At 52.2% G+C, this 25158-nt stretch overlaps 1 protein-coding gene across 1 annotated transcript in view; it reads left to right on the top strand.

The window, feature by feature from the left end:
• The window catches only part of gpkow (G patch domain and KOW motifs), a 33102-nt gene that overhangs the window by 6003 nt on the left and 1941 nt on the right, over nucleotides 1-25158 (top strand). The window contains exons 2-10 of the mRNA XM_080183072.1: nucleotides 4946-5106; nucleotides 10119-10258; nucleotides 11477-11583; nucleotides 12255-12459; nucleotides 15688-15820; nucleotides 17408-17618; nucleotides 17870-18011; nucleotides 18820-18889; nucleotides 24853-24938. Of these exons, the coding sequence (XP_080039198.1) occupies nucleotides 4946-5106; nucleotides 10119-10258; nucleotides 11477-11583; nucleotides 12255-12459; nucleotides 15688-15820; nucleotides 17408-17618; nucleotides 17870-18011; nucleotides 18820-18889; nucleotides 24853-24938 (1255 nt within the window). The remainder of the gene's footprint in view (nucleotides 1-4945; nucleotides 5107-10118; nucleotides 10259-11476; nucleotides 11584-12254; nucleotides 12460-15687; nucleotides 15821-17407; nucleotides 17619-17869; nucleotides 18012-18819; nucleotides 18890-24852; nucleotides 24939-25158) is intronic.

Raw genomic sequence — 25158 nt, 5'->3', positions numbered from 1 at the left:
AAAGGAAGAGGCTGGCTAGGGTGAACGTTGGACCCTTAGAGGATGAGAAGGGGGACTTAGTGGTAGGGGATGGGGAAATGGCTGAGGTCTTGAATAACTTTTTTGTTTCGGTCTTCACGGAGGAAGACGTGAATAATTTGCCAGGTGTTAGCGATGGAAAGGTGGTAGGACTGAAGGGTCTTAATGACATTATTGTTACTAGAGAGGCGGTGCTTGACAGACTGGAGGGACTGTTTGTGGACAAGTCCCCAGGACCGGATGGAATGCATCTGAGGGTTCTGAAAGAAATGGCGGAGGTGATAGTGGATGCCTTGGTGGTTATTTTCCAAACGTCGCTGGATTCCCAGGACATGCCGGAAGATTGGAAAGCGGCTAATGTTACGCCATTGTTTAAGAAGGGTGGCAGGCAAAAGGCAGGGAATTATAGGCCGGTTAGTTTAACGTCTGTTGTAGGTAAAATGTTAGAATCCGTCATCAAGGAGGAAATAGCGAGGCATCTTGAGGGGAATTGCTTGATAGAGCAGACGCAGCATGGTTTCGTTAAGGGGAAGTCGTATCTGACAAATTTATTGGAGTTCTATGAGGATGTGTCTAGGGCGGTGGATAGAGGAGAGCCGGTGGGTGTGGTTTTTCTTGATTTTCAGAAGGCGTTTGACAAGGTACCTCACAAGAGGTTGTTGCAGAAGGTAAGGGGACGTGGAGTTGGGGGTAGGGTATTAGCATGGATAGAGGATTGGTTGTCAAATAGGAGGCAGAGAGTGGGGGTCAATGGGTGCTATTCGGATTGGCGGTTGGTGACTAGTGGAGTGCCTCAGGGATCGGTGCTGGGGCCTCAGCTATTTACCATTTATATAGATGATCTGGAGGAGGGAACCGAGTGTATGGTGTCGAAATTTGCTGATGACACCAAGATTGGTGGAACGGCAAATTGCGCGGAGGGTGTGGAGAGTCTGCAGAAGGATCTAGATAGGCTGGGCGAATGGGCCAGGAAACGGCAAATGGAATTTAATGTTGGCAAGTGTGAGGTGGTCCACTTTGGTAGGAATAATGGTAGGAAGGACTATTACTTACGTGGCGAAAAACTGCAGCAGGCAACGGTGCAGAGGGACCTCGGGGTCCTTGTGCATGAGTCGCAAAAACCCAGCCTGCAGGTGCAGCAGGTGGTCAGGAAGGCTAATGGGATGCTGGCCTTCATAGCGAGGGGGATTGAATATAAAAGTAGGGAGGTCTTGTTGCGGCTGTATAGGGCATTGGTGAGGCCGCAGCTGGAGTACTGTGTGCAGTTTTGGTCGCCGTACTTACGCAAGGATATTTTGGCCTTGGAGGGAGTGCAGAGGGAGGGTTTACTTGGCTGATGCCGGAAATTAATGGAAAAAATACTTAGGGGTAGGATGTATGAGCATTTGGAGTGTTGCGATCTGATTAGGGATACGCAACATGGCTTTGTTAGAGGGAGGTCTTGCCTTACGAATCTGGTGGAATTCTTTGAGGAGGTGACAAAAACGGTTGACGATGGGAGAGCCGTTGATGTCATCTATATGGATTTCAGTAAGGCGTTTGACAAAGTCCCTCATGGTAGGCTGGTAGAAAAGGTTAAGGCGCATGGGATACGAGGCCGGGTAGCTAGGTGGATTGAGAACTGGCTGGGTAATAGGAGACAGAGGGTAGTTGTGGAGGGGACCTTGTCGGGCTGGAGGCCAGTGACCAGTAGTGTGCCACAGGGCTCAGTACTGGGACCTCTCCTCTTTGTAGTATACATAAATGACTTGGAAGAGAGCGTAGGTGGTGTGATCAGCAAGTTTGCTGATGACACCAAGATGGCAGGGTTGGCGGGTACTGAACTGGATTGTCAGGTGATACAACAGGATATACTTAGGTTGGTGCATTGGGCAGATAGGTGGCAGATGGAATTTAATCCTGACAAATGCGAGGTGATGCATTTTGGAAGGAGTAATGCAGAGAGGAGCTATGTGATAAAAGGTAGACAGATTAGGAGTATAGACATACAGAGGGACCTGGGAGTGCAGGTTCACAAATCCATGAAGGTTGCGTCACAAGTGGAGAAGGTTGTTAGGAAGGCTTATGGAATGTTAGCCTTTATAGGAAGGGGTATAGAGTATAAAAGCTGCCATCTAATGCTTCAGTTGTATAGAACGTTGGTTAGACCGCATTTAGAGTACTGCGTCCAGTTCTGGTCACCTTAATACCGGAAGGACGTGGAGTCTCTGGAAAGGGTGCAGAGGAGGTTTACCAGGCTGTTGCCTGGCATGGAGGGGCTGGGTTACGAGGAAAGGTTGGAGAAACTGGGACTTTTCTCCTTGGAAAGACGGAGATTGAGGGGGGACATGATAGAGGTATATAAGATACTGAAGGGAATAGATAGAGTTAATAGTGAGAGACTGCTCCCTAGACTGGGTACAAATACGAGAGGTCATGATTTAAGGGTGAGGGGGAGAGGTATAATTTGGAAGTGAGAGGAAGGTTCTTTACGCAGAGAGTTGTGGGGGTATGGAACGCGCTACCGAGTAGGGTGGTGGAGGCAGGAACGTTGGACTCGTTTAAGGTTCAGTTAGATAGACACATGAGTGAAACGAGGATGGAGGGTTATGGAAGGGGCTATTAAATAAGGTTAGAACCTCGGGAGACACCGGAAAAGCAGACTTGTAAGATTAACGTTTTTGTCTTTTTATTCCGCAGGTGGAGGTCCACCTCGTGTCAAACGAGGGGCATGCACACGGTGGGTCGTGCGTGGGCTGCTCTTGGAAGTTCCGGGAGTGGCCTAGTACTTCGTGTCGGTGTGTGTGCTTGATCCTGGACTGGTAAACGGGCGCCGCAACAGCTCGGTGACTAGCACTGCTAGATGTGCAGACACATGGATTTGGGCCTGTGTCTGTGGGAGTTTGCGCATTCTCCCTGTGGTTGCGTGGGTTTCCTCCGGGCGCTCCGGTTTCCTCCCACACCCCAAAGATGTGCTCTTAGGCTGATTGGTTTTACCAAATTGACACTATTCTCCCCTGAATCTGGCTAAGTTAGGGGTTCCATTCGTAGACACGCAGGGTAGAATAGGTGTAGGGTGATGCGGCGGTGCGGGCTTGTTGGGCGGAAGGGCCTGTTTCCCGTGCTGGGTTGTTCTTTGTTCTTTGAGGGGGTTGAGCTATGAAGAGAGGCCGAATAAACTAGGCTTGTACTCGTTGGAGTTTAGAAGAATGAGGGGAGATCTCATTGAGACGTATAAGATGATGAATGGGATGGATAGGATAGAGGTGGAGAGACTCTTCCCGCTCAGAAAGGACGGTAGGACTAGGGGGCACAGCCTCAAGATAAAGGGGGGGGGGGGTGCGGTTTAGAACGGAGTTGAGGAGGAACTTCTTCACTCAAAGGGTGGTGAATCTCTGGAATTCTCTGCCCGTCGAGGTGGTGGAGGCTGCCTCGCTAAATATTTTTAAGACACGGGTTGATGGGTTTTTGATAAGCGAGGGGATTAAGGGTTATGGGGAGAGGGCGGGAATGTGGAACTGAGCCATGACAGATCAGCCATGATCTTATTGAATGGCGGGGCAGGCTCGAAGGGCTAGATGGCCTACTCCTGCTCCTATTTCTTATGTTCTTATGTTCAAAGTGATCACCCAGTCTACATTTGATCCCTCCATTACAGAGCAAACCACATTGAGAGCAGCAAATGCACTCTGAATTGTGCCTTGTAGATGTTGGGCTTTTTTATGCATACGTGAACATTTTCTATTGTGGCCACAGTGCAGTCGCAGCCTTTGGCCAGTGTGGAATGTTGTGCAAGTGTAGTTGTCCTGTGCTTCTTTGCGTTAACCAAATTAATTAAATCAGCAAACTGTGGGATAAATTTATAAAATGCAGTTTCATACAGGGACACTGCGTCAAATTAAACACAATTGCAAAGGACAATGAAAGCATCAAAACAAAATGTGACTGAAGCAAATAATAGTTCTCCCCAGTCCCTGCGGTGTCCAACAAGCATGGAAAACCTCGTTGCTGCTGGCAGACACTGCGTGCTACCTTTTCCAGGGATACCTGGCAGTGAAGATACCATGGACAATGGGCAGATAGGATGACTCCCTCAATTGACCGCTGCCTGGACCTATTGCTGTTTTTTTGTGTGTGTGTGTGCATTTGTGCCTGCAAGTAACTACACATGCATACGTATGCATGTATATGAGTGTAAACACATATATGTGTACACACAGGCCTACATGTGTATGCATTTTCATATATTTGTGTGTGTGCACATGCGAATGTGTGCGCTTCTATGCACGTACGCAAGTGTTTTTGTGTGTGTGTATATAGAGATTGTAAAGGGGGGCTGCGAGTCTGTTTCAGAATTGGGCTTGGAGCTGTACTCTGGATGTAACAGGAACGAGTCACTGGACAAGTCGTGTATTAAACAATTTTACTGAATAATGATGAGTACTATGACTAAAACTAAAAGGAGAAAAATAAGTAAAAAGACATAACTTTATTTAAAGAAGAAAACATTAGTGATATCAGAAACAACGTAGAAACATATTTTTCAAAAGCACAAATAGTAATCTCAAATTGCTGTGACCGAGGACAGCTCCTCAAATTGGCGCATCCATTCACAATCCTTTGGTACATACGTTACCAGGTAGCTGAGTAATCTTATACGTGGATTAAGATTTGCCATTCCCTTCCTGGCCTTTCCTCCCATCTGCAATACTGGCTATTCCACTACAGGTTCAGCAGCCTGTCTACAGAACGCCTCTTGTGGAAGCCAAATGTCTGGCTTCAGTCCAACCTTCTGCGGTCTGCCCTTTCTCAACATAAGCCTCAATTCTTAGGAAATCTTCTCTCAGGCAGTGCAAGGCCATTCAGACTTTGCAGCAGAAAAATATTCCTCCTCAACCACTGGCACTGCCTGTCCAGTTCACTCTCTCACTCTTCTTCTCTTCCTCAGTGTGAAGCCCCGAGAGAAACCTCAGGAGCTCATCATCCCCCTCATTCAGAAGAACCGTTGGCACAAGCCGCATCCTGGGGATAAAGTGAAGGAGGAGCAGCCAGACACAAAACAGGAGGACCCCGAGGTTCTGTCCAAGGCGGTGCAAGAATTGATTGAAGGTACGTTGATGGGGGAATGACGGGGCAGGAGTGGGTTAGAAGGAGCGTTAATGGGTAGGAATGGGCTAGAAGGAACCTCAATGGGCGATTGGAAGGGAGTGGGCATCAAAAACCAATTCTTCACAGCTTCACACCCCCCTCATCTCCCCCGCACCTGGTTCTTCAGTCCGTGTCTGCTCTGCCATTCTTGCCACATTTCCAGCTACTCCATCCAAACTCTCCTGGGATTCTGAATGCCTCAGTCATATCTCCTCCTTCATCTCCTGTGCTCTGAGAGCAGCAATCCCAGCTTCTCCCAGTCTCTCCACACTACAATCCCTCAATGCTGAACCATACCAGGTCAGCCTCCTTGTCACCCTCTTCAGGGACCCAACACCCTTCCCAAAGTTGGTGGCCCACAATTGGGTACTGTGCCTCAGGGCTTTTGAAAGGTTTGCTGCAATTTGCGATGTTTTGTGTTGTCCTATTTATGAAGATCAGGATCCTACGTGCTTTTCTACTAGTCAAAGAACAGTACAGCACAGAAAAGTCTGTGCCGACACAGATGCCTCTAATCTAAAATTGTCTTGCCACGATGTGGTCCATATCCGTCTATTTCCTGTCTATTCATGTATCTATCCAGATGCCTGTTGAACATTGTTATAGAATCTGCATCTACCACCTCTGGCAGCAAGTACCAGGCATTCACAACCCATTGTGTGAAAACCCTGCCCCTTACATCTCTTTTAAACTTTCCCCCCTTCACTTTCAACCTATGCCCCCGAGTAATTGGCTCTTTGACCCTGACAAAAAATCTCTGACTATCCACTCTATCCAAGCCTTCTTTTTTCCAAGATGGCCCCCAAAGCTGTGCCCAGCATATCTTCTAATCTTTTTTAACTCTCGTTACATTCTGCACTCTCATTTCCTTCTCTATGAACGATACGTTTTGTCTGTATAATGCAGCAGACAAGAAACAATACTTTTCACAGTATGTTAATACATGTGACAATAATAAATCAAATTAAATCAAAAAGCCTGTCATAATCTTGTAGACCTCCAGCAGCTCCCCCCTCACTCTCTGATGCTCCAATGAAAACAATCCAAGTTTGTTCAACCTTTCTTCATGATTTATATCCTCTAAGCCCTGGCAAATCTCTTCTGCACCCTCTCTTTTCCAATGCATCAACGTCCTTCTGATAGTGTGGCGACCAGAACTGTAAACAATACTCCAAATGCAACCTAATCAAAGTCTTATACAGCTGCAACATGATTTTCCAATTCCTATACTCAGTGCCCTGACCAATGAAGGCCAGTATGCCATATGACTTCTTGACCACCTTGTCCACCTGAGTTGTCACCTTCAGGGAACTGTGGATCTGCACGCTTGGATCTTTCTGTATTTCTAAAGGCTCTACAATTTACTGTACACTTTCCTTCTGCAGTACACTTTCCAAATCACACCACCTCACATTTGTTTGGGTTAAATTCCATCTTTCGGCTCAGGTCTCCAGCCAATTTATCCTGCTGTTTCCTCTGACACTCCTCCTCACTCTGCTACTTCCCCAACTTTTGTATCATCTGCAAATTTACTAATCAGACCAGCTACATTTTCCTCCAAATTATTTATATATTACAAACAACAGAGGCCCCAGCACTGATCCTTGTGGAACACAGCTTGTCACAGCCTTCCAGTTAGAAAAGTACCCTTACTCTGCTACTCTTTGCTTTCTATGCCCCAAGCCGATTTTGTATCCATCTTACCAACTCACCTCAGATCCCATATGACTTTACCTTCTCTATCAGCCTGCCATGAGGATCTTTATCAAAGGTTTACTAAAGTCCATGTATACAACATCCACTGCCCTGTTCTGGTCAACTTTTCTAGTCACTTCCTCAAAGAACTCAATCAGGTTTGTGAGACACAGCCTCCCCTTAACACAACCATGCTCCCTATCTCTAATAAGCCTATTCTCTTCCAGATATGAGTACATTCTGTGCCTAAGAATCTTCTCCAATAATTTCCCCACCACTGATGTAAGGCTCACCGGCCTGTAATTTCCTGGATTATCTCTTCTGCCCTTCTTAAACAGAGAATAATGTTAGCTACTCTCCAATCCTCGGGTACGTCGCCCGTGGCCAAGGCCTTAGCAATTCCTTTCCTTGCCTCTCTCAGTATTCTGGGATGGACCCTATCTGGCCCTAGAGACTTGTCCACCTTAATGTTTTTCAAAACTTCCAATACCCCCCTGTCTTTTTATCTCACCATGTCCTAGAATGTCAACATCCTCCTTTCTACACTCCCCATCCACCACATCCTTCTCCTTTGTGAATACAGATGCAAAGTACTTGTTAAGGACCTCACCCACCTCATCTGGCTCCACGCACAAATTCTCTTCACTGTCCTTGAGTAGACCTACTTTTTCCTTAGCCACCCTCTTCTTCCTTTTGTGAGCATAAATCACCTTGGGATTCCCCTTAATCCTGCCTATCCAGGACATTTCATGGCCCCTTTTTGATTTGATTTATTATTGTCACATTAAATTGGTATACAGTGAAAAATATTGTTTCTAGCACAGTGTACAGACAAAGCATACTGTACGTAGGGAAAGAAAGGGGAGAGTGCAGAATGTAGTGTTACAGTCATAGCTAGGGTGTAGAGAAAGATCAACTTAATGCAAGTTAAGTACATTCAAAAGCCTGATGGCAGCAGAGAAGAAGCTGTTGTTAAGTTGATTGTTAGGTGACCTCAGACTTCTGTATCTTTTTTCTGGTGCAAGAAGGTGGAAGAGAGAATGTCCGGGGTGTGTGATGTGATTATGCTGGCTACTTCTCCGAGGTAGCAGGAAGGGTAGACAGAGTCAATGGATGGAAGGCTGGTCTGAGTGATGGACTGGGCTTCATTCATGACCCTTTGTAGTTTCTTTTGCCCTCCGAAGTCCCTGTTTAAGCTCTTTTCTGCTTTCTTTGTACTCCTCAAGAGCCTTATCCATTTTCAATTTCCTGAAATTTATGTAGGCCTCCTTCTTCTTTTTCACTAAGCTCACAATCTCTCTTGATCCAGAGTTCCCAAATCTTGCCATCTTTATCCTTCAATTTTACAGGGACATACTTATCCTGAATTGTTAACAACTGACTTTTAAAAGACTCCCAAATATCGAATGTGGATTTGCCCTCAAACAGCTGTCCCCATCTACATTGCCTAACTCCTGCCTAATACTGTCGTAGTTTAGTACTTTCACTCTGGGACTACTTCTATCCTATTCTACAAGTATCTGGAAACTTACAGAGTTGTGATCACTGTTTCCAAAATGGTCTCCCATTGAGACATCAGTCACCTGTCTCAGCTCGTTTCCCAGAACCCGGTCTAAGATAGTTCCTTCCCGAGCTGGACTATCTACATGTTGCCTCAAAGCACTCTTGGACACGCTGAACAAATTCTGCCTCACCCAAGCCCCTGGCACTAAACGAATCCCAGTCTGTATTGGAGACATTACAATCGCCCATTACAGCAACCCTGTTGTTTTTACATCTTCCCGTAATCTGCTGACATGTCAGCTTCCCCACTTCACGCTGGATGTTTGGGAGGTCTGTAGTAGAACCCCAACAGTGTGATTGCACCACTCCTGTTCCTGAGTTCTACCCATATGGCCTCACTGCATGATCCACTAGGGTGTCCTGCCTCTGTATAACTGTGTAAGAAGTCTCACAACACCAGGTTAAAGTACAACTTTATTCTGTAAACTGTGTGTGACTTTATATGCCCTTCTCTGATCAGAACCTTCCACACACCTGACAAAGGAACAGCGTTTTCGAGAGCTTGTGGGTTTACTATCAAATAAACTGGTTGGGCTTTAACCTGGTATTGTGAGACTTCTTACTGTGTTTACCCCAGTCCAACACTGGCATCTCTACATCTGTGTAACAGTCTTCCCAACTTGAGCTATCTCCTTTGTGGGCAGGTCCCCCTGCCTCTCCACCACCTTGAGAACTGGATCATTTTGCTCCTCTTGTCATCCTCACCAACATTTATCACATTGCATTTTGTTGCCTGTGCCCTTTGCCTGCCCATGTTCACCAGCCCAACCCTTCTGAAGGCCCTCACTGTCCCAGCTGCTTATTAGGTTTCTGGGTTCTGTGTTAGAAATGCCGCACAGTGCAGTATACAAAACCCAGCTCAGTAACATTGATTTGAAAAGCTTCCTCAGACTGCCCTCCAGTCTGAAAAGAACAACCGAGCACACCCATCCAGACACTGCACAGGTGTTGCCAAAACACGGGTTACAGAGAATGGGGGTGGGGCACATTGGGAGGGGCAGAGATAACTGAGGGTGAGACGGAAGGGCAGTTGGAGAGGAGCAAGACGTAGGTCGGAAGTGTGGGCAGAGGCGAGTCAAGTGGGAGGGTGGGCGGAAGGGAGGAGGCTGGCAAGAAGGAGCAAGTGGAAGGGTGGATGGAGGATGGCTAAGAGGGAGGGAGCATGGAGGTGGGGCAGGCAGAGGGGCTGGGTGGAGGGGAAAGGCGGCAAGTGTTAGGCGGAGGGGGGAGAAGAGGGTGAGGGTTGGGCAGAGGGGGGAGAGGGTGAGGGTTGGGCAGGGGGGAGAGAGGGTGAGGGTTGGGTGGAGAGGGAGGGAGAGGATTGGGTGGAGGGAGGAAGAGGGAGGGGTTGGGGCAGAGGGCAGGGAGAGGGACAGGGTTGGTTGGGTGGGGTGGGAGAGGATGAGGGTTGGTTGGGGGGGAGAGGGTTGGGTGGAGAGAGTGGAGAGAATGGACGGGCGGGGGGGGCGTGGCGAGGGTGGACGGAAGGGGGACAAGGTGAGGAGAGGGTTGGCGGGGGAGCTGTTGGCTAGGGTGAGGAAAGAGAGAGGTTGCGGGGGGAGGGAGAGAAGGTGTTGGGGGATGTGCAGGGAAGATCAGGTGGTGGGGTCTGGCACTGCCGCCCTCGGTATGTGCAAGGGGCATTGCTGTGGTAGACTTGCTGGGAGAGTGTGTCCAGTCCCTGCTCACTCTCCTCTTCACCTCTCTGCCCTCAGAGTCTCAGCGATATCAGCAGCAATGGACAGACGGTTCCCGAGACGATCCAAACCTCAGCATCCCACTCCTGAAACAGAACCAGGTCCCCAGCGGCTTCGAGGATGGCGACAAGATCAATGTGGAGCTTCGCCCAGAGTCGGTAGGCAAAGGGTCAACCCAGTCACGAGTCATCCATACACAGCTTTCTGTCGCATCCTCCATCTCCCCCTTCCCAGTGACACGCGCATTGTTCCCAATCAGGCAGCTTATCAACCATGGAAAGGGCTCATTCCCTCTTGGAATAACATTCTGGCTGGCGGTTTTGATTTTCACTCCACGGAGAAGATGCAGGAATTGGTCATAACTTGTTGGAGTTGGTCATTGCCCAGCACTTGTGTGGCACAAATGTTGCTTGTGACTTGTTAGCCCAAGCTTGGATATTGTCCAGGTCTTGCTGCATTTGGACACGGGCTGCTTCAGGATCTGAGGAGTTGTAAATGGTGCTGAACATTGTTCAGTCATAGGTGAGCATCCCCGCATCTGATCTTATGATGGAGGGCAGGTCAGCAGCTGAAGATAGTTGGGCCTAATACATTACCCTGAGGGACTCCTGCAGTGATGTCCTCGAGCTCAGATGATTGACCTTCAACACCACAAGATGACTTGACTGGTTGTTTGGCAACTCTGAGACAGCGCTCCCAACCTGGCACATGCCCCCCGGATGTTAGGAAGGAGGACTCTTGAGAGTTGAGAGGGTAGGGTCATTGCTGGGGTGCCGTCTGCTTTGCTAGAACTCAGTAGCTTCTGAGGCCATTTCAGAGTCAGCAACATGGCTGTGGAACTGGAGTCCATGTAGGCTGAGACTGGGTAAGGACAGCAGATTTCCTCCCCTGAAGAATTTCAGTGAATCTGATACTTTTTTACATTTTTGATTTCCAGCCTTTGCAAGAGTAAAATAAACTGTGTAGCTGCTTTACGTTCCACCCCACTGCTTTATGTGTCGTCCCCCGTGCCCCCCCCAGCTTTATGTCTCCCCCCCACCCCCCGAATGTATATATCTTGCCCCCCCCCGCTTGATGTCTCACCCCCCCTCCACTTTACATCTCGCCCCCCCCAGCTTTATGTCTCGTCCCCCTCCCCCCACCCGCTTTACATCTTGTTCCCCCCCCCACCTTTACACCCTTGCCCCTCCTGCCCAGGGGTTAGGTACCAAGCGGTTTAAAGATATTGCTTCCAGTGGCTGTTTTTTACAATATATGTTGCTGTCCTCAACATAATGAGGTGGGTTCATGTTCTGGCTGTACTGCACAGTTTGCTTTAACCTGTGAGTGTGCAGGTGGTGCTGACCCACACTGGCTGGTGTGTTCCCTGTGCTTAGTCCACAGATGCAGACTACGAGTCAGTTCCTGTGAATGCATACGGCCTGGCTATGCTGCGAGGGATGGGCTGGAAGGAAGGCGAGGGCATTGGACGCACCTTTAAGCAGTGAGTGTCATTGCCTTACCCATCACAGAGGTGGCACCTCTCCTGGAGAGTGCTTCTTCCCGACTGTGTCTGTTAGTGTGGAACGGATTTCTCATTCCCATCTGGGAGAGGAATGGAGAGATGGTAGGCCATGTCTGGGGAGGATCGCATGAGCTGAGGGGCTGTGGGGGAGGGAGGGAGTGAGCTACAAGCCAGAGCAGACCCTGCCTTGTGCGGTGGGGGAATGAGCGAGCCAGGGAGGTGGGCTCTTCTGGAGGAGGGAGCGCGAATGACCAAGGGCAAGTCCCACCCAAGGGGGTGAAGGGGGTGGGAAGGAGTGAGTGAGTGAGGGCAGGAGCGAGGGCAGGCCCCACCCGGGAGGGGTTAACGAGGGCAGGTGGGCCCTGCTGGGGAAGGAGGGGGTGGTTGCGAGTGAAGGTGGGTGGGCCCCCCTATGGGGGGAGTGAGTGAGGGCAAGCAGGCCGCACCTAAGGGGGTGTGGTGGGGGGGGGGGGGGGCGGTAGCGAGCGAGGGCCAAGGTCTCCTCTTGTTTCGAGGGGTTGCCTGGCTCTTCCCTTAGTATGGTTTTTCTGTCTGAGGGGGTGTTGCTGGTGGGGTTCTCTTTGGGAGGCTTTGGTTCCTTGAGCGGTGTGACAATGGTCTGTATGAACAACCTGCTCCTTCCTCCCTAGGGATGTGAAACCTCTGGAGCATCAGCTGAGACCCAAAGGCCTAGGACTGGGGGCAGACAGATCGATGATCCGGGACCTTGAAGATGCTCGTCCTCAGAGACCGCTGAAACCTGGAGAGGAGAAGAAGCCAGAGGAACCAACAGGGCTGGTCGTAGGGAGCTTGGTACAGGTCGAGAAGGGACCACACCAGGGCCTTTATGGCAAGGTTAGTGTTACCAAGTGCAACTGAACCAGCTCTTTATCAACAAGGGTGCGGTCCTTGCCTGCCTGTATCTTCTGGTGATCTGTCTATGTCTCACTGAGAAACGGTGTAAATTCCCTGGTTATCTCCTGGTGATTGCTGTGTCTCACTGAGTGTTGTGAAGTGTTATGGTTCAGATCAGAAACTCCAGAATGTTTTATGAAGCCTGCCTGAATCATAAGTTTTGTATCTTGAATTTGGCTGGAGTGAGCATGAGATACTTCATTTCAGGTATGATTCAAATGACACATTAGTTTAAAGTTTATCAAAGTTTAATTAAGAACATAGTTAACATGTATGAAAAGAAAATTAGCAATAACTTATCAACTATAAGCAAAAGCAAAATAACTATAGTAATAACTCTTAACAAATATATCTAAGATGTTCCAAAAACCTTCCATAGACAAAACCCTTTAAACAAGTTTGACACAGCAAATTCTAATGCTCACATGATACTAGAGTTGAGTCCTTTGGACTCAAATTGAAAACTTAGTCTTGTAAGTTCTAGTTCTAGTTCTTTTTCCTCTGGAGCGTAGGAGGCTGAGGGGTGACCTTATAGAGGTCTATAAAATAATGAGGAGCAAAGACCAGGTAGATAGTCAATATCTTTTCCCAAAGGTAGGGTAGTCGAAAACTAGAGGGCATAAGTTTAAGGTGAGAGGGGAGAGTTACAAAAGTGTCCAGAGGGGCAATTTTTTCATACAAGGGGTGGTGATTGCCTGGAGCAAGGTGCCAGAGGTAGTGGTAGAGGCTGGTACAATTTTATCTTTTAAAAAAGCATTTAGACAGTTACATGGGTACGATGGGTATAGAGGGATATGGGCCAAATTGGGGTTAGCTGAGGGGTTTTAAAAAAAAATAAGGGCGGCATAAACAAGTTGGGGCGACGGGCCTGTTTCCATGCTATAAACATAAGAACATAAGAAACAGGAGCAGGAGTAGGCCATCTAGCCCTTCGAGCCTGCCCCGCCATTCAATAAGATCATGGCTGATCTGTCGTGGCTCAGTTCCACATTCCTGCCCTCTCCCCATAACCCTTAATCCCCTCTCTTATCAAAAACCCATCAACCCGTGTCTTAAAAATATTTAGCGAGGCAGCCTCCACCACTTCAACGGGCAGAGAATTCCAGAGACTCACCACCCTTTGAGTGAAGAAGTTCCTCCTCAACTCCGTTCTAAACCGCACCCCCCCTTTATCTTGAGGCTGTGCCCCCTAGTCCTACTGTCCTTTTTAGTAGTCCTCTTGACACATCCATTACAGTTGGAAGTCAGAACAGCTTCCCAGAACCCCTGGATAGACTCTGGTCAAGCCACCAAAAGCAGATTTTCTACTCCAGAAAGAAAGGCAAGACCTTATTTTCAGAAAACCAGCAGAATTTACAAAAAACATGGAGAGTGAGAGAGATACTTCTTTTCAGCTTGCTGTCCCTTCTAAAGTCTAAAACTGCCGTCAAACAGAAAAAGAACTTTAATCTCCCTAGGAAGGATAAAAAAAACCTCTCCAGAACCTATGACCTTTTCTCCTAACAATGCAGGGCCATAAAACTAATGCCACAGTAAATGTAACCACCATTTAAATCACTTACAGAGCAATAAAAGGACTCCTTGTAGACAGCCCAGCAACAATGACATCAGCCAATGCCACAGTGGTTTGAAGTCAGCCATTTAATTAACCACGATTTTATCCTTCAAATTACTAGACCAAGTTACTGAATTCTCTTAAACTGATATTTTAATGCAAGCTATAAAGCAAGTTCCCTGGAAAGTCACAGGTCAGGGCCAGTAACTAGCCAGCGCCTAGAATTCAGGCATACATGAGCAATTATAGTTTCAAATTCAATTACAAGTAATTAGCATATGCCAGTCAAGGAATAGGAATTATCTCTATCCACTCACAGTTAATGATTAAGGTTACATCATTCATAAGGTACGTATATTAAAACTATTCGCCTCACGTTTGCTTAATCATAATATCCAATCAGTGTGAAGACCCAATTCATCATTATTATAAGTTATCAGTGATGTCCCAGTTTGTGTTTGTGGATATCACTCCCTTCTCCCAGTTCCAGATATCTGATTTAATGAATTTTCTCAAACTTTGAAGGTGTGTGGGACAATCATGAACCTTGCATCTAATTTTTGGAGTGCTTTCCAATTTTGCCCCAAAAATTAAACATGGAAGAAATGTTAAAAAAAGGTTTCAAATATAATTCTATATTTAAAATGTGACTTAATTAAATATAATTTTACAATAAAAATGTTTAAAATTGATCAAATGAACTAATTTTCAAACAGTACTTGTACAAAAATCTACACTAGTGTTTTCTTGGCTTGTTTTCTCCACTTGCTTTTTAAAAAAAATGAACATTATTGGTGTACAATGCAGAGTATAAATACAATGGCCAAAATCATCCAGCTTCATTCCCAACTGGGATTTTCTGGTGCCGCTGAAAGTGAACGGAGTTTAAACCGGAGTGTTAAGTTTTCCATCCTCGCTCGCACTGGGTCACGCCACAGATGAGACCGGAGAATCCCACCCATGAACGGGAAAGAAGTACAACAGTTCTGTACAGGCCACTGACAAGACATTTTGAGAAACATGGTATCAAGTAGTGTTCGTGTTATTGCACTTTATAAAACGCTGCATTAAGGTTTATAGTTACTGTCTGGCATGGGCACATTACAATTCAAAGAGAATTAGCACTTGTGTTCAGTTTTGTTTTATTTAGTGGGCAACAGTATTATCTTTAGCATCTGATAACGGTGTTATATCATCTCTGATTTACATGTGGCGTGATAAATTACCTGGGTTTTTTGAAACAAGAACCAGGAAAGGGATAATTCAAACGGAAGGCATTTCTTATTCTTGACAACATTTGTAAAGGTAGAGCAGACATGGTCAGCATGGACTGGTTGGGCTCTTTCCATGCTGTATTGCTTTATGACAAAAGGCCTTGGTACTTATCTGTGAAGACTTTGATTAAAGACCTCTTTTTTTCGAAGTGTGATTATTAACCTTTTCGCTGAGAGATGGTGGAAATCAACTAGTGAGCTCTCCCACAGCCTGGCTGATGTTATTGAGCTCACCGTGTGTCTGATTGGAGTGAGTTTGAGGACAGGGCGATGGTTCTGGCAGGACTGCCAGGCTCGGTTTCCCCGTCTCAATTGTCCTGTCCTGTTTTCGTCCCCCAGATTGAGGGACTTGACCCTGACAATGCCAGGGTGATGGTGAAACTGGCTCTTGGAGGCAAGGTGGTGACAGTGAGCCAGTACAATGTGCAGTTTGTCAAGAAGAAGGAATATGAGAAATACAGCAAGGACCTGAGTAAGTGAATCTCTAAATATTGCACCCCAGCGCAATGAACACTGAACACACTGCTTCTCCCCCAGCCTCCTGCTCGAGCACCACATCTCCCCCCACACTAATCTACCACTCTCGGCCTCCCAACCTAATCTCCGCTCTTTCCCCCGCCTCCCCACACTCACTCTCTCACTACCCCCCCCCCACACTCTCTCATTACCCCACCCCCCCCCGCACTCTCTCTCCTGCCCCTCTCCCTCTCCCCTTGCGCTCCCTCCCTCTCCCCCCCCTTCGCGCTCCCTCCCTCTTCCCCCCCTCGCGCTCCTCCCTCTTCCCCCCCTCGCGCTCCCTCCCTCTTCCCCCCCTCGCGCTCCCTCCCTCTTCCCCCCCTCGCGCTCCCTCCCTCTTCCCCCCCTCGCGCTCCCTCCCTCTTCCCCCCCTCGCGCTCCCTCCCTCTTCCCCCCCCTCGCGCTCCCTCCCTCTCCCCCCCCCTCGCGCTCCCTCCCTCTCCCCCCCCCTCGCGCTCCCTCCCTCTCCCCCCCCCTCGCGCTCCCTCCCTCTCCCCCCCCCTCGCGCTCCCTCCCTCTCCCCCCCCTCGCGCTCCCTCCCTCTCCCCCCCCTCGCGCTCCCTCCCTCTCCCCCCCCTCGCGCTCCCTCCCTCTCCCCCCCCTCGCGCTCCCTCCCTCTCCCCCCCCTCGCGCTCCCTCCCTCTCCCCCCCCTCGCGCTCCCTCCCTCTCCCCCCCCCTCGCGCTCCCTCCCTCTCCCCCCCCCTCGCGCTCCCTCCCTCTCCCCCCCCCTCGCGCTCCCTCCCTCTCCCCCCCCCTCGCGCTCCCTCCCTCTCCCCCCCCTCGCGCTCCCTCCCTCTCCCCCCCCTCGCGCTCCCTCCCTCTCCCCCCCCTCGCGCTCCCTCCCTCTCCCCCCCCTCGCGCTCCCTCCCTCTCCCCCCCCTCGCGCTCCCTCCCTCTCCCCCCCCTCGCGCTCCCTCCCTCTCCCCCCCCTCGCGCTCCCTCCCTCTCCCCCCCCTCGCGCTCCCTCCCTCTCCCCCCCCCTCGCGCTCCCTCCCTCTCCCCCCCCTCGCGCTCCCTCCCTCTCCCCCCCCTCGCGCTCCCTCCCTCTCCCCCCCCTCGCGCTCCCTCCCTCTCCCCCCCCTCGCGCTCCCTCCCTCTCCCCCCCCTCGCGCTCCCTCCCTCTCCCCCCCCTCGCGCTCCCTCCCTCTCCCCCCCCTCGCGCTCCCTCCCTCTCCCCCCCCTCGCGCTCCCTCCCTCTCCCCCCCCTCGCGCTCCCTCCCCTCCTCTCCCCCCCCTCGCGCTCCCTCCCTCTCCCCCCCTCGCGCTCCCTCCCTCTCCCCCCCCTCGCGCTCCCTCCCTCTCCCCCCCCTCGCGCTCCCTCCCTCTCCCCCCCCTCGCGCTCCCTCCCTCTCCCCCCCCTCGCGCTCCCTCCCTCTCCCCCCCCTCGCGCTCCCTCCCTCTCCCCCCCCTCGCGCTCCCTCCCTCTCCCCCCCCTCGCGCTCCGCCCCATCGCATTCCTGCCCTGCGCTCCCCCTGCATGCTTCCCCCCCCCCCCCCCAAATTGGAGGTTGATAGTTGTCTTGCTTCTCCTTATCCCTGCAGGCCGCCTCAGTAAAGCTCACAAGGAGGCCCAGAGGAGAGAGGAGGAACCTGTGAGAGAGCACAGGGAGCCCTTGGAAAGGCAGGACAAGGAGGCCCAGAGGAGCAGCGGCCCGCTGAGTGGGCGAGAAGGAGGCCACAGGGATCGGGATCGGGGACGTGATCACCGGGAGAACCACGACAGGAAGAGGAAACATGAGACTGATTTGGACAGGTGAGCAACTCTGCATCCCCAAGCTCTTCCCAGCTCCTACCCCATCCCATTCTCCCTCCTTACCAGTTTAGATGGGGGACTGAGGGAGATGGTGGGATAGACGGTGGGGTGGGGGCTGGAATGGAGGGGGATGACCGGTTCGGAGGGTGTCAGGGAGCGGGGCTGGTTGAAGGAGCAATTGGGAGCATTGATCCACAGATAAGAGTGGGACACTTACCGTCTATTTGGCAAATATTTTTCTGTTCCCACAGTGGTCTGCACAGCAGTAAGGGAGCCAGGAGCTCGAATGGTTCGAGTGAGGCTGCCTCTCGGGACTTGTGTTGGCTGAGGACAGACCTGTTTGTTCGGTTCATTGACAAACATTACAAAGGGGGAAAACATTACAACTCAAAGGTAACTCTCTGCTCCACGTTCATTGGGGTAATGTTGAGGCTCAGAGAGGATAAGGGAGCCCACACATAAGATAAGAAATAGGAGCAGGAGTAGGCCATCTAGCCCTTCACTGCAGAGGCAGCTTTACTCTGTATCTAACCCTGTAGTGTACATATCCTGGGAGTTTGATGGGGACAGTGTAGAGGGAGCTTTACTCTGTATCTAACCCCGTGCTGTACCTGTCCTGGGAGTGTTTGATGGACAAAATGTAGAGGGAGCTTTACTCTGTATCCAACCCTGTGCTGTACCTGTCCTGGGAGTGTTTGATGGGGGACAGTGTAGAGGGAGCTTTACTCTGTATCTAACCCCGTGCTGTACCTGTCCTGGGAGCATTTGATGGACAAAATGTAGAGGGAGCTTTACTCTGTATCCAACCCTGTGCTGTACCTGTCCTGGGAGTGTTTGATGGGGGACAGTGTAGAGGGAGCTTTACTCTGTATCTAACCCCGTGCTGTACCTGTCCTGGGAGTGTTTGATGGACAAAATGTAGAGGGAGCTTTACTCTGTATCTAACCCTGTGCTGTACCTGTCCTGGGAGTGTTTGATGGGGGACAGTGTAGAGGGAGCTTTACTCTGTATCTAACCCCGTGCTGTACCTGTCTTGGGAGTGTTTGATGGGGACAGTGTAGAGGGAGCTTTAACTCTAAAGTGATATGTCAACAGCTCGATGGAATGTGCTCCATGGTCCAATGCTGATACTCCTCTTCGCCTTTGGAGCAGGAACAGCTGGATGCGGATTCCCTGGGACTAACCCTTTCCTTGTCTCCAGGTGACCATTGAGGATGTGCTGGGTTACGATTCCTGTGTGTGTCGGACGGAGGAAGGCCGGCTCCTCGAAGGTAACTCTCTGCTCCATCTCTCCACTGAACTGCATGACAAGGATAGGGTGTGGGGATTGATCACTGAGCAGCGTGGATGAAAGTGAACATTCTGGGGAATCTCATCCTTTCCAGTTGAATTTATACACCAGAATTAGGAGCAGAAGTCGGCCCCTCGAGCCTGTTGCACCAGTCAAAAGATCCCCTCGTTGTAGATTCCAGCCCCTCAAGAGGAGGCGTAATCTCAGCCTCCACACTGTCGAGTTCTCTCAGGATCTTGCCTTTCAATAAGATTGTCTCTTGTTCTTCTCAACTGGAATCAAAATAGATCCAAGCTGCTCAGCCTTTCCTCATAAACTAATCCCTTCGTCCCAGGAATCAGTCCAGTCAACCTTCTCTGAATCTGCCTCTGCTCCATTACATTCTTTTCAAAAGGAGGGAGATCAAAACTGCACCCATTGTTCCAGATGTGCTGTCTCCAAGCCCCTGTACAGCTGGCGTAAAACAACCTGATTTTTATACTCATTCCTGTTCTACTAAATGCCAATATTCCATTTGCCTTTCTCATCATTGGCTATTAGCTGCAGACTAACCATTTTGTGATTCATGTACCAGGGCACCCAGATACTTCTATACCTCAGTATCTTTCAATCTCACCATTTAAACAGCATTTTGTTCTTCTATTCTTCCTGCCAAAATGGATCAGTTCACGTTTAGAGGTCGTAGAGGTTTACAGCAAGGAAACAGGCCAACTTGTCCATGCTAGCCTTTTTTTAGCCACTAAGCTAATCCCAGTTGCCCACATTTGGCCCACCCATATCTCTCTATACCCATCTTACCCATGTAACTATCTAAATGCTTTTTAAAAGACAAAATTGTACCCGCCTCTTCTACTATCTCTGGCAGCTTGTTCCAAACACTCAGCACCCTCTGTGTGAAAAAACTGCCCCTCTGGACCCTTTTGTATCTCTCCTCACTCATATTAAACCTATGCCGTCTTTGGGAATAGATGTTGACTATCTAGCTGATCTCTGCCCCTCGTTATTTTATAGACCTCTATAAGATCACCCCTAAGCCTCCTACGCTCTGAAGAAAAAAGTCGCAGTCTATCCAGCCTTTACTCGAACTATCAAGTTCTGGTAGCATTCTAGTAAATCTTTTCTGCACTCTTTCTAATTCAATCCTTTCTTTTCCCACATTATACGCCATCTGCCATATTTTTGCCCACTCACTTAAACTGTCTGTATCCCTTTTGCAGAGTCTCTATCTTCTCTGCCCAATTTACTTTCCTACCCGTCTTTGTGTCATCAGCAAATTTAGCAACCGTACCTGCAATTCCTTCCTCCAAGTCATTGATGTAGATTGTAAATAGTTGAGGCCCCAGCACTGACCCCCGTGGCACTCCACAAGTTACAGCACGTCAATCTGAAAATGACCATCTCCCCTCCCCTCAGTATCCACAGAATCCCTACAGTGCAGAAGTGTCTGCACCCAGGTTCACTCCTCTGCCCTATCCCCATAACCCCACACATTTATCCCACTAATCCCCCTAATCTACCCATTTTTGGACACAAAAGGGCAATTTAGCATGGCCAATCCACCTAATCTCCACATCTTTGAACTGTGGGAGGAAACCGGAGCACCTGGAGGAAATTCACCCAGATCCGGAGAAATTGTGCAAACTCCACACACAGTCACTCAAAGCTGGGATTGAACCTGGATCCCTGGCACAGTGCTGCTCATTTCTGCTAACAAATCCCTGCAACACAAGCTCTGATTTTATTTTTGAAAGTGGCACCTTATGGAATGTCCTTTGGAAATCTAGGTACAGCACATTTACAGATTCCCCTTCACCCACCTTGTTTGTTACTTCCTCAAGCTCTAATAAACATGTCAAACTCAATTTTCCTTTCATTAAACCATGTTGACTTTGACCTGAATGTATTGCCATTTTCCAGATGTCCAGCAACCGTCTTCAATATTGGATTCCAGCATTTTCCCAGTGGCAAACATTAGACTAACTGGCCTGTAGTTTCCTGCTTTCATGAACGGCAGTGTTATATTTGCGATTATTCAATCTGCTGGAAGTTTTCGTGAATTCTGGGTATTTTGGACGATTGCAGCCATTGACAATGCCCATTTCCGCTGTTCTTTTCAGATTCTGGGATGCAGGTTATTGGATCTAGGATCTTGGCAGCCTTTTAGTTCAAAGGTCTCCTTGTACACAGTGATTGGAATTGTTCAAGTCCCTGCCTCCCTCCATCCCTCCCTTTAACACTTGACTTCCCACTACTATTGGAAGCTTTTTGTGTCTTCCACAGTGAAAATGCACACAATACTTGTTCAGCAATTCCACCATTACTTTGTTTCCATTGTTAGCTCCTCAGTCTCAATTTCAAACATACCAACATTTACTTCACTTATTCATTTATCTTTTAAATACCTGCAGAAACTCTTACTGTCTGTTTTTACATTTCACTGTCGGAAGGTCAGCGCTGAGGGAGTGCTGCGCTGTCAGCGGGTCACTGCTGAGGGAGCGCCACGCTGTGGGCGGGTCAGCGCTGAGGGAGCGCCACGCTGTGGGCGGGTCAGCGCTGAGGGAGCGCCGCGTTGTCGGAGGGTCAGCACTGAGGGAGTGCTGCGCTGTCAGCGGGTCACTGCTGAGGGAGTGCCACGCTGTTGGCGGGTCAGCGCTGAGGGAGTGCCGCGCTATCGGAGGGTCAGTGCTGAGGGAGCGCCGCACTGTCGGAGGGTCAGCACTGAGGGAGTGCTGCGCTGTCAGCGGGTCACTGCTGAGGGAGTGCCACGCTGTTGGCGGGTCAGCGCTGAGGGAGTGCCGCGCTATCGGAGGGTCAGTGCTGAGGGAGCGCCGCACTGTCGGAGGGTCAGCGCTGAGGGAGCGCCGCACTGTGGGCGGGTCAGCGTTGAGGGAGCGCCGCGCTATCGGAGGGTCAGCACTGAGGGAGCGCCGCACTGTGGGCGGGTCAGCGCTGAGGGAGCGCCGCACTGTTGGAGGGTCAGCACTGAGGGAGTGCCGCGCTGTCAGCGGGTCACTGCTGAGGGAGTGCCACGCTGTTGGCGGGTCAGCGCTGAGGGAGTGCCGCGCTATCGGAGGGTCAGCGCTGAGGGAGCGCCGCACTGTCGGAGGGTCAGCACTGAGGGAGTGCTGCGCTGTCAGCGGGTCACTGCTGAGGGAGTGCCACGCTGTTGGCGGGTCAGCGCTGAGGGAGTGCCGCGCTATCGGAGGGTCAGTGCTGAGGGAGCGCCGCGCTGTCGGAGGGTCAGCGCTGAGGGAGCGCCGCACTGTGGGCGGGTCAGCGTTGAGGGAGCGCCGCGCTATCGGAGGGTCAGCACTGAGGGAGCGCCGCACTGTGGGCGGGTCAGCGCTGAGGGAGCGCCGCACTGTTGGAGGGTCAGCACTGAGGGAGTGCCGCGCTGTCAGCGGGTCACTGCTGAGGGAGTGCCGCGCTGTTGGCGGGTCAGCGCTGAGGGAGTGCCGCGCTATCGGAGGGTCAGCGCTGAGGGAGCGCCGCACTGTCGGAGGGTCAGCACTGAGGGAGTGCTGCGCTGTCAGCGGGTCACTGCTGAGGGAGTGCCACGCTGTTGGCGGGTCAGCGCTGAGGGAGTGCCGCGCTATCGGAGGGTCAGTGCTGAGGGAGCGCCGCGCTGTCGGAGGGTCAGCGCTGAGGGAGCGCCGCACTGTGGGCGGGTCAGCGTTGAGGGAGCGCCGCGCTATCGGAGGGTCAGCACTGAGGGAGCGCCGCACTGTGGGCGGGTCAGCGCTGAGGGAGCGCCGCACTGTTGGAGGGTCAGCACTGAGGGAGTGCCGCGCTGTCAGCGGGTCACTGCTGAGGGAGTGCCGCGCTGTTGGCGGGTCAGCGCTGAGGGAGTGCCGCGCTATCGGAGGGTCAGCGCTGAGGGAGCGCCGCACTGTCGGAGGGTCAGCACTGAGGGAGTGCTGCGCTGTCAGCGGGTCACTGCTGAGGGAGTGCCACGCTGTTGGCGGGTCAGCGCTGAGGGAGTGCCGCGCTATCGGAGGGTCAGCACTGAGGGAGCGCCGCACTGTGGGCGGGTCAGCGCTGAGGGAGCGCCGCGCTGTTGGAGGGTCAGCGCTGAGGGAGTGCTGCGCTGTCAGCGGGTCAGCGCTGAGGGAGTGCTGCGCTGTCAGCGGGTCAGCGCTGAGGGAGCGCCGCACTGTGGGAGGGCCAGCGCTGAGGGAGCGCCGCACTGTGGGAGGGCCAGCGCTGAGGGAGCGCCGCACTGTGGGAGGGCCAGCGCTGAGGGAGCGCCGCACTGTCGGAGGGCCAGCGCTGAGGGAGCGCCGCACTGTCGGAGGGCCAGCGCTGAGGGAGCGCCGCACTGTCGGAGGGCCAGCGCTGAGGGAGCGCCGCACTGTCGGAGGGCCAGCGCTGAGGGAGCGCCGCACTGTCGGAGGGCCAGCGCTGAGGGAGCGCCGCACTGTCGGAGGGCCAGCGCTGAGGGAGCGCCGCACTGTCGGAGGGCCAGCGCTGAGGGAGCGCCGCACTGTCGGAGGGCCAGCGCTGAGGGAGCGCCGCACTGTCGGAGGGCCAGCGCTGAGGGAGCGCCGCACTGTCGGAGGGCCAGCGCTGAGGGAGCGCCGCACTGTCGGAGGGCCAGCGCTGAGGGAGCGCCGCACTGTCGGAGGGCCAGCGCTGAGGGAGCGCCGCACTGTCGGAGGGCCAGCGCTGAGGGAGCGCCGCACTGTCGGAGGGCCAGCGCTGAGGGAGCGCCGCACTGTCGGAGGGCCAGCGCTGAGGGAGCGCCGCACTGTCGGAGGGCCAGCGCTGAGGGAGCGCCGCACTGTCGGAGGGCCAGCGCTGAGGGAGCGCCGCACTGTCGGAGGGCCAGCGCTGAGGGAGCGCCGCACTGTCGGAGGGCCAGCGCTGAGGGAGCGCCGCACTGTCGGAGGGCCAGCGCTGAGGGAGCGCCGCACTGTCGGAGGGCCAGCGCTGAGGGAGCGCCGCACTGTCGGAGGGCCAGCGCTGAGGGAGCGCCGCACTGTCGGAGGGCCAGCGCTGAGGGAGCGCCGCACTGTCGGAGGGCCAGCGCTGAGGGAGCGCCGCACTGTCGGAGGGCCAGCGCTGAGGGAGCGCCGCACTGTCGGAGGGCCAGCGCTGAGGGAGCGCCGCACTGTCGGAGGGCCAGCGCTGAGGGAGCGCCGCACTGTCGGAGGGCCAGCGCTGAGGGAGCGCCGCACTGTCGGAGGGCCAGCGCTGAGGGAGCGCCGCACTGTCGGAGGGCCAGCGCTGAGGGAGCGCCGCACTGTCGGAGGGCCAGCGCTGAGGGAGCGCCGCACTGTCGGAGGGCCAGCGCTGAGGGAGCGCCGCACTGTCGGAGGGCCAGCGCTGAGGGAGCGCCGCACTGTCGGAGGGCCAGCGCTGAGGGAGCGCCGCACTGTCGGAGGGCCAGCGCTGAGGGAGCGCCGCACTGTCGGAGGGCCAGCGCTGAGGGAGCGCCGCACTGTCGGAGGGCCAGCGCTGAGGGAGCGCCGCACTGTCGGAGGGCCAGCGCTGAGGGAGCGCCGCACTGTCGGAGGGCCAGCGCTGAGGGAGCGCCGCACTGTCGGAGGGCCAGCGCTGAGGGAGCGCCGCACTGTCGGAGGGCCAGCGCTGAGGGAGCGCCGCACTGTCGGAGGGCCAGCGCTGAGGGAGCGCCGCACTGTCGGAGGGCCAGCGCTGAGGGAGCGCCGCACTGTCGGAGGGCCAGCGCTGACCTTCCTTCACGACGTCCCTTTTCCTCTCGTGATTAAATTCAGGTTTTGCTTGGAGTGGCAATGTTCAATCAGAATCCCTCTGGAAACATTTTCAATGGGAATTTCCGGTGTAAAGAATTGCCAGTCACACCAAGTTGGGAACTATTGTCATGGGATGGCGTGATGTTTGTATTGTACAGTATCCTCTCAGACACAGATTAGTGATACAGGAGATCCTGTTTCAACTGTTCACTCTCCCTTCTGCCTGCAGGGATAAAACAGTCCATGCTGGAGACAGTCATTCCCAAACGGGATTCTGATTACGTAATGGTTGTCCTTGGACAACACAAGGGACAGGTGAGTAAACACTCCCCACACCCTTTAATATCCCACCCGGTCTAATCCCATTCTCCCCCTCACTCCCTGCACCCTATTAATATCCCATCCAGTCTAACCCCACTCTCCCCCTCACCCTTTAATATCCTACTCAGTCCAGTCCCACTCTCTCCCTCACTCCCAGCAGTCTTTAATATCCTACCCAATTTATTCCCACTTTATATCTCACCCAGTCTCCCTC

This window comes from Carcharhinus amblyrhynchos, unplaced genomic scaffold (assembly GCF_965287045.1).
Source record: "Carcharhinus amblyrhynchos unplaced genomic scaffold, sCarAmb.v2.hapA chromosome_140, whole genome shotgun sequence".
NCBI lineage: Eukaryota > Metazoa > Chordata > Chondrichthyes > Carcharhiniformes > Carcharhinidae > Carcharhinus > Carcharhinus amblyrhynchos.
The sequence above is the reverse complement of the archived record's forward strand: the minus strand, read 5'-3'. Positions and strand labels throughout refer to the sequence as shown.